Source organism: Thalia democratica, unplaced genomic scaffold (assembly GCF_965202585.1).
Source record: "Thalia democratica unplaced genomic scaffold, ktThaDemo2.hap1.1 HAP1_SCAFFOLD_51, whole genome shotgun sequence".
Taxonomy (NCBI): Eukaryota; Metazoa; Chordata; class Thaliacea; order Salpida; family Salpidae; genus Thalia; species Thalia democratica.
In genome coordinates, this window is record NW_028139243.1 from 178,568 (window position 1) to 187,199 (window position 8,632).

An 8,632-nucleotide genomic window follows, 5' to 3' on the forward strand; every position below is an offset into this window, starting at 1 on the left:
AGATTCAGTATTCGAAAAGCTTTCACAAAGTACCATTCTGAAAAGCGCAAAATCTGAAGTTCAGCACTTCATTTCTAATGTAGGTGGTATCAGTGAACCGGAGGCCAGACGTTTGCTTCAAAACAACTGTTGGGATGTTAATAAAGCACTTGAAGCCCTGAAAGAGAGACAAAGAAGTAGAATAAGTAGAAGTAATAGAAATAAGACGGCTTCACTTAAACGCAAATCTGTTAAAATTAGCTCTTCCACTATGGAGTGTGAAGTTTGTGTAGGTGATTTCGTCAAGATGACAGAGCAAACCTTGCATGCAGCCATGTGTTTTGTAAAGGGTACTTAAAGGATTCAATCCTAGAAAACATAAATAACAGGATTGTTGATATCAAATGTCCTGGAGAGGATTGCAAGCGGCTGCTAAGTTTCGATGATATTTTGAACGCCATATCAGATGAACAACTCAAGGAGAAATTCTTGCGGTTGTTTGTTCAGTCTTACGTGGACAACAACAAAAACACTGCTTGGTGTTTTGGAGCAGACTGCAAAATAGCATTCAGGTGTAAAGAGTTTTACAACAACTACAACGTAGAATGTTCCAAGGGACACAAAAGCTGCTTCAATTGTCAAGGGTCTTGGCACGACCCATTGGATTGCGACATGCTTAAAAAGTGGATCAAAAAGTGCAATGACGACAGCGAAACTGCGAACTGGATCGGCGTCAACACCAAAGAGTGCCCGAACTGCCGGGTTCAGATTGAAAAGAACGGGAGATGTAACCACATGACTTGTTTCAAGTGTAAATACGAGATGTGTTGGTTGTGCATGAATAAATGGACAGGTACTGAACATAACTGCAAGAAAGTTGAAGAACATGTTAGCGTTCTGAAAGCAGAAGAGCGCTTAATCGTTACGTGGGATATCATAGTTTTTATGCCGGACACAAAGAAAGTCTTGAAATTGAAAGTAAAATTACAATTGAGAGTGTCTACGAACGATATAAAAAACCACAACAAGTTAAAAAGGATGATAATAAAGAAGAAGAAACTGATAAGGGTGATGAAGAACCTGCAACCTAGAACCAAAGACTATTCATTAAGAAAGCTAGTGAGGGGATAAAGAAATGCCGTAACACTCACATGTACTCTTATGTGTTAAGGAAGGCTCCACAACCTAAAATATCCCTGTGAAAATCAGGGACAATTACAATCTAAAGTAGAAAGTTTGAGTGCGTTTTCGGAAAGGGAAGTTCACAAGCTGAATAATAACTCCACTTGGACAAAATTGCAGGCCACAGTGGAGTTTTGCGAGAACCTTTCGAAGCAGTTGGTTGATTACGTCAAGGAGCAGCGAGTTAAAAACACGTGGTAGTTTATAAACAGTTAATTTTTTTAGCTTATGCCTGGGAAATAGCTTAACGAGTCTACAGCCTTTAAGATTTCTTTTAAACTGTATGTAAGGTTTAAATAATTTTGCTGTTTTTTTTATATAAAAAGCAATAAGAAGTCTAATTTATTATTTTAAAGAAACTGAAGCGTTGCTAGACCTGTTCAAGGTGCGTCCCTCTTTTGAGATTTTTAATAACTTCAATGAATTGATGTCAGGCTGTCGTAGTTAAATTAAAAATCTATTTTTTTAATTGGAAAATTATAATGTGCTCCTCGCTTTCTGATTCATAAATTCCTACAGTTTAACGTTACATTGTTTTGTTTTCTTTTATTGGTGTGGAGATAATTCATTTACAAAAGTAAACATATTTGTATTGAAAAACAATTAAGTAAAGTTCATAAAATTGCTAATTCATTGTTTACAGTTCGTAAATAAACTAATATTATAACAACTTCGTTGTTTTCTTGTTTTAAAACTAATTGATCTCAAGCAACATAGTACAAAACTCCATAAAAAAGTTAACTATCTTTAGTTAGTTATTTTAAGATTATTAATCATTTATTTAGGTCTATAAATGCGTAGAAGTAGTGACCTAGTAAGTATTGTTTTTTTCATTACTATCTAGGCATTGCCAGATCCAATTTTCGTAAGACTTTAGATCCATAGTTTTGACATATGTTTACACAAGTTAGAATGAAATCCAAACACTTAAAACAAGCAGTAGTTAGTTTTGTTCAAAATTATACTTAAAAAAGTCTGTCAATAATAAAACTATAAAATTTATCCTTAGTGTAGGGTTTTAAATATTTGTAACTTCCGGTTCCGTTTCCGGTGTTACGAGTAGCTGGATGCTTAGACTGAGTAGCTAGATGTCGTGATAGTTGACGTCGAAGGGTCGAAGCTAAGCACGTTCTCTTGGTCTTGGTCGTTGAATCGTGATCGTGCGAATAGTGAAATAAAATTTAATTGACACAAAGAAATAATTACAAAACAAAATGACACTATGTAGAGTGTTGGGTTGCTAAACAAAGACTTAATCAAAAAATTACCACTAGTAATGGTTTCGTTAGGAATTAATATACCAAATGACATAGCTATACGATATAAATCTAAGGTCACGTTACAAACTAAAGTCGAGTTCGATGCTCCGATACTTGCAAATTATAAAATTAATGACACGCAAACCTTAATTCGAGATATGCGCTTCGTCGACGTAACTAAGTTAAATCACTCAAAAACGCTGTAAGTGATTAATTTAAAGTGCTTGTGCGGTCACACTTACTAATTGTGACGTAATAAGGTTCAGACAAAAAATTGAAAACCCTCGACTGACGTTGTAATTTCAAAATGGCGGCTGTCGCTTTGGACTGGAAACTGGCGTAGTGATGCTTCTTGTTAACTTCGAAATCCAAATATTCTGCTTTCTCGTTCTCTCGGTTATTTATTTACGTCTTTTTTATATAACAACTCCGCCTGGTCAAAGTATGGTTGCATGATGGTAACATGCTGATTAAAGCATGAAACCCAGCGTGATTGGTATTTGATTTTATGTTGCGTTTAACACGATGCGTCAACAAGCGGTTGTTAAATATTTTCAATCAAAGCGATATTTATAGGAATGAATTTTATGATCCAACAAAAGTTTTTTTTAAATATCCTTAAATGAGTTTAACTTAAGCTATTCGACATGAAAGTAACAAGACCTTCATGATTATTTCCAACAAAGCAACGTTAAGAATAAAAAACGATCAAAACAGTAAATAAAACTTGTTAACTTATAGGATATTTAAAGAAAACACAAACTTAGTTGTTTAATCATTCATAATTTATAGTTTTTTTTTTAATTGAATCCGGATACGGTCAGAAATTTACTTTTTAACTAAATTTATTATTATATAGTTTTTTGAACGAAGACAATGACGCTAAAAATATTTGGTCTAAGGACCTGGTGCACGAAGAACTTTTCGATTATCAGAAATTAAAAAAAAAAATCATTAAGAACCTTTTTAGCCGGATCTTATTTTAAAATGTAGGAATTTTTATTAAAATAATAGAATTATGATTGTCATCGACAGTTTGGTTTTTAATAAACCTCGTACATAGTATAATTAAAGTTAAACGTTTATACATATTAAAACTATTTTGATACAATTGCTAGGTAACCTACTTTAAATCTCTGACTCCTAACCTCTAAAAAACTGTATTTAAAAATTTTCCATTTTATTAAATGCTACTTTTTTTAACAGCTTTTTTTCTGAAATACTTCATTAAAGTATAATTATGTCATTCAGTTTAATATAAAAAAATCATTATGACTCCAAAACGTCGGCTGCAATTCTAAAATTTCTTCTGGTTGGCAAATATTTTGCTTACTTTTATTTTATGTTCTAATTAATAAACCTTTTATATTGAATACTTTTTTTATAAATTTTAGTTAGGTGGGATATGGTTGAGAGTATAGATTTTAAAAATAGGGTAAGGTGGGTTGAAGATGAATGTATAGATGTTCTTAACATACTGCTGTTTAATCTATTCACCTCATTCGCTTACTGTTATGAATGAAGAATTTCTAAACTTTTACAACTGCAGCCGACCCGACTCTAACTTTCGATTTTAAATTGACTTTCTGTATTTATGGCCTAAAACTTTACACTGTCCATTCCACGCATAGTAAAACCTCTGAAGCAGATTTTCACAAGCTTTTTTTTAAATAGCATCCTTTGAAGAAATTAAAAAAAGCTTATGCCCCCTTCAACAATATTACTAAAGCTATTGTAACTCTTCAAAATATAAATTTAATTGTTTGTTAACAATAAATCCTAGTGAAACAAGTTCACTGGAATATATAATAAAAATAAATTATACAGTATCCTTCTTTTATTGTACCGACATATGTTTCTATGTGTTAACGGATTAACACATTTCAACTGGGTTCTGTAAAAAAATAAATATTAAAAAAAAAAACAGAAGCTAAGGTAGGTGTATACATGTGTTCTTTAAAATAAAAATAATTTGTTCATATTTAAGAGGTTAATGGTTAATAATAGATAAAATGCTTAATTAACTACTATTATTTTTATTAATTACATGTATACACCTACCTTAGCTTCTATTCTTTTTTCTTTACAGTATTTGTTTATTTACAGAACCCAGTTGAAATGTGTTAATCCGTTAACACATAGAAACATATGTCGGTAGAATAAAAAGAAGGATACTGTATAATTTGTTTTTATTAAAACTATTATATAATAATATTACTGAAATCTTGTTGACTGTCTGTTGGAAGATTGTCAACCTGACCTTTTTGATAATACTTTTCCTCCAGACAGCTATGACTTTATAACACGCATATGCATAGAATTTTCTGCAGTCAGTCTTGTATTTATATTATTAAAGTTGGGCACAATAAATATCGTTGTGCTAATATATCTGTGAAATTTATCTATTAATATTTAAAGCTATTGTAGACTACTTTATATAATTAGACAAGACAGTTTTAGCAGTGTGTCATTATATTAAAAATCATAAAATAACACAAGCACTATATTTTAAAAACATAAATTTCGTTTAAAACTTTTATAAAAATTGTGAAACTTGGTAATAAATCAAACTGGTGTAGTAAACTATAAAAGAGTTTGTAACTGTTTAAATCTATTTCAAAAGACTTAAAACAACTAACTAAAAACTTTATAAAAACTTTTATTGAGCATTAAAGGCTTGATAAATTACTAAACATTTGAATCTAGCTCAAGAATTTCAGCAATTAAAAACCAGTTAAAAGATCAACTTTATATCTAAACAATACTTCCAATTATAAATTAAAATATTCAAATGTTTAGTAATGCTGTAAAACTGCTTTTCAAAAGTTCCTTCTATCAGTTGCAGAAAAACGCACTAACTGCACACTTGAAATATGTATTTTTAATGTTTGTTATGAAACATTGCACCAGTGTGTTCTCATATTCAGGGTTTAAACAATGAATAATGCAAGTAGTTGCAGCACTTCATGACAACTAGACTATTCTGTAGTACAAAAAATTATTTTTATGAAATCCAACTGTTTTGTTTTAGTGTTTTTAACTTAAGTTCAATGTAACTGAGGTACTTTGGTGCAGCTGAATCTAGATAAGTTTTCCAAATCTCCAAAACTCTCGTAGTTCCACTCGCTTTTTTTCGTGTCAAACAACAAAACTTCATCCTTTTTGTCACCAAACACATAAAAAATGTTTCCGACTGAAACCACTCCGGTGGGAAAAACCAAATGATCCAAAAGTCTTTCCGGGGGCTTAACCTTTACACACTTGTTGCATTCAGAATCGTACACCTCGCAAGTCGAATTCTGGCCTCCAATGAAAAACAACTTGTTGCTGAATGCCACCATCTTGTGACGCTCTCTCGGTTCATTCAACGTCGCCATCTTAGACCACAAATCGTCGGACTGGTCATAAGCTTCAACGTTTCTCAATGCGTCATTGCCGTTGTTGTTGACCACAAATCCTCCACTCACAATGACTCTTCCCTGGAAAACTGCGCAAGCTTTGTTGAATCCCGGCTCGAGAGTTTCGGAAATTTTCCTCCAACTTTGGTTTGTCGTATTGAAAGAAAGGCAGTAGTCGTGAGTTCTGCTCATGCTCCCTATGACGTATATGCTGTCCATGAAAGCGGTGACGCAGTAAAGGTGGCGGTCATCGTACATGTTTGTGATTGTTTCCCAAGTTTTTGTGGTTAAAGAGTATTTTTCAACAGACTGAACGAGCCCACGGTCATTTAATCCGCCTAACACATAAATGCCGTATTTTACGTACACCATTTTTGGAGATTCGCGTTTTGTTGTCATTGCTGGTAAAGTGGTAAAACTGTTGTCTGCATTATAACAATGAACATCGTTTGTTGTATTACCACTGTTTGAATACTCTCCGCCACAAAAAATTATATCATAGTCAGCAAAAATATTATCAAAGTCGGTATGGCTGTAAAATCTACTGGCAGCTTTAGACTTTGATGAACAGCTCTCTATCTCCTGGGCTGCAAGTATTTCCTTGACGACATGACGAAAATCATTAGTCAATGACAAATTTTCGTCTAACATATATCCTTCTACTGTGCGATCAGGTAGAAGTGAAAAGCGAATATGACTTAACACTTGTCTTGCGTGCTTGATACGCTGGTTGTTGTGGTTTAACCAAGAAAGCGCCGCCTTGAACACTTCCCACTCAGAATCAACATTCAAATTGTTGCTTGAAAGTATCTTCACTGCTGAATCGAGTCCCAACTCTAAAAAGTCGCGATCGGAAAGAATAGGAAAGCATCGACTAATAACGGATAACGACAGCGTTGACAACCGTGGAAGGTTGTAAAGTCGTGAGAGGTTGTAGAAAACTGCAGCGTTTTTGACGTTCACCTTCAGGTTGCCTTCGATGTAGTTGCAAATTTCGCCAGACATGCTTTCACTCAGGAAAATTTTGTTCAGCTTCAAAAGAGCTAAGCAGTTCTTGTTGTTGGCCTCTTTAGCTCCTAAATAATAAAGAGTCACACGTTGTTTTATGAAAACTTCTAAAATCGTATGTAAGTATATTTGAAAATTCTTTTAGTAATTGAAATAGACTTGTAAAACCTATTAGACAAAATGAAATAAATATATATGTACCTTTACAACATTTCATATCTAACTAGTGTTTTCAAAGCCAATATCAAAATGTTACTTATCAAATCACTATACTCAAGCATTACTTTAAGTTTTAATAATAAGTTAAATTTGCAATTGCAATAACATATTGCTAAGTTTAAAGTACAGTAAGATACTAATTACTAAATCTTTTTTATCATAGTATGATCAAAAGGGATTTTTTAAATAGCAAAAACAACATTTTTAATATTTTTTTGTACTTTATTATTAGTAGTTGTTTAGTTTTATTACTAAGTAGTTTAAGATTTAAAATGTATGTGTTTTTAATGAGTTATTTAGAAATCTTTTTATTCCTTTTTAATTTTTTATATTGCAATCAAATAAAAAAACATTTCATTAAATACTTGTTTTTTTATTCTAAATATAAACAGAGTATTAGTCTTACCTAGCTGTTTAATTTGTTTAAAGAGAGATTTTCTGCATAGCATTGCAAAGTCACGTTTTTCAATCGATTGAGAAGTTTCTGAGGTTTTTTTTTGTTCTTTTAATGTCAAAAAGAACATTTCTATTAGACAAATTAATATTGAGGTACTTCTGCAGCCTTCTTTTGCTCCTGATATAGTTTAAATTAAAAGAATACAACAAAAAAATTAGTCGCAGCAATTAGATGTACCTCTTAAATAGTCATCATTTAGAAATAGATAAAATAATTAGACAAATCAATTTTATTGTTAATTTTAAAGATCAAAGGAGTATTTTTGAACCTTATATATTTAACCGGTGTTTGTATATTTTTTCATTTTAATATTTTTTATTGAACGACAAAAGAAGGCGCTCAAAAATTCTTGGTCTTAGGACCTGGTGCATGAAAAAACATTTCGGTTACCGATTTGCACATGGCGGATACCTTTTAAGTCTTGTCCAGGACTAATAAGCTTTATTGCGTGATCTTTAAACAAAATTTAAGTTACACATTATAATTATATAGAGTAAAAAATGTTTCATAACAATAATTCAGAAACTAAAACTTCAGTGAAATGCGTTAGTTAAATAATATTAGCTGTGTTTAAAGTTTGGATAAAATTTAAAATTTGTTTATAAACTGTACAAAATATGAACTATTAAAGCATGCAAAACACATACCTAACGTAAGTATTGTCTTTTAAAATGACGTAATACACATCAATTCTTTTCGAGTTCCTTCTCTTAGTGTAATAAGCCTCAAAACCTTCAGGAAGAAAGTTTTGTCCAAACTGAATGAATTTCTGAAAAATATTATAAAGGTAAACTTTAAAAAAAGACTGTATTTTGTTAGAATACTCCTTAACTAGTATTTGATAAACAAATAATGTTTGCCTAGTTTTAATGTGAAGAAGCTAAAATTGATTTTATTTCCGCGCGTAGCATTAATAAATCATTTAATTATGCCATTTAGGTTTTAATACCCAGATCTGCTTATTTTTCTAAACTACGTAAAAAAAATTAAATAATTTCTTACAGATTTTTTTTTAACTGATTAAAAGCTTACCTTTTTAGTTTTAATTGGTGGAAACGATTTTGGACCTTCAAATTTTTTCTTTTCCTTTACACCAACTTCAATTTTTAAACGACTTAATCTTTTCCTTA

The 8,632-nt window shown here is 31.6% G+C and overlaps 1 protein-coding gene across 1 annotated transcript; it reads right to left on the minus strand.

Moving 5' to 3' along the window:
- Nucleotides 1-5,467: 5,467 nt before the first annotated feature.
- Nucleotides 5,468-6,823, minus strand: LOC145845443 (kelch-like protein 36). The gene has a single exon (XM_082952707.1). The coding sequence runs from the start codon at nucleotides 6,821-6,823 to the stop codon at nucleotides 5,468-5,470; it is 1,356 nt and encodes a 451-aa protein (XP_082808833.1).
- Nucleotides 6,824-8,632: the final 1,809 nt, after the last annotated feature.

What these genes read in the sequence shown, in the direction of transcription:
- LOC145845443 (XM_082952707.1), bottom strand. Translation starts at nt 6,823, where the DNA reads ATGTCTGGCGAAATTTGCAACTACATCGAAGGCAACCTGAAGGTGAAC.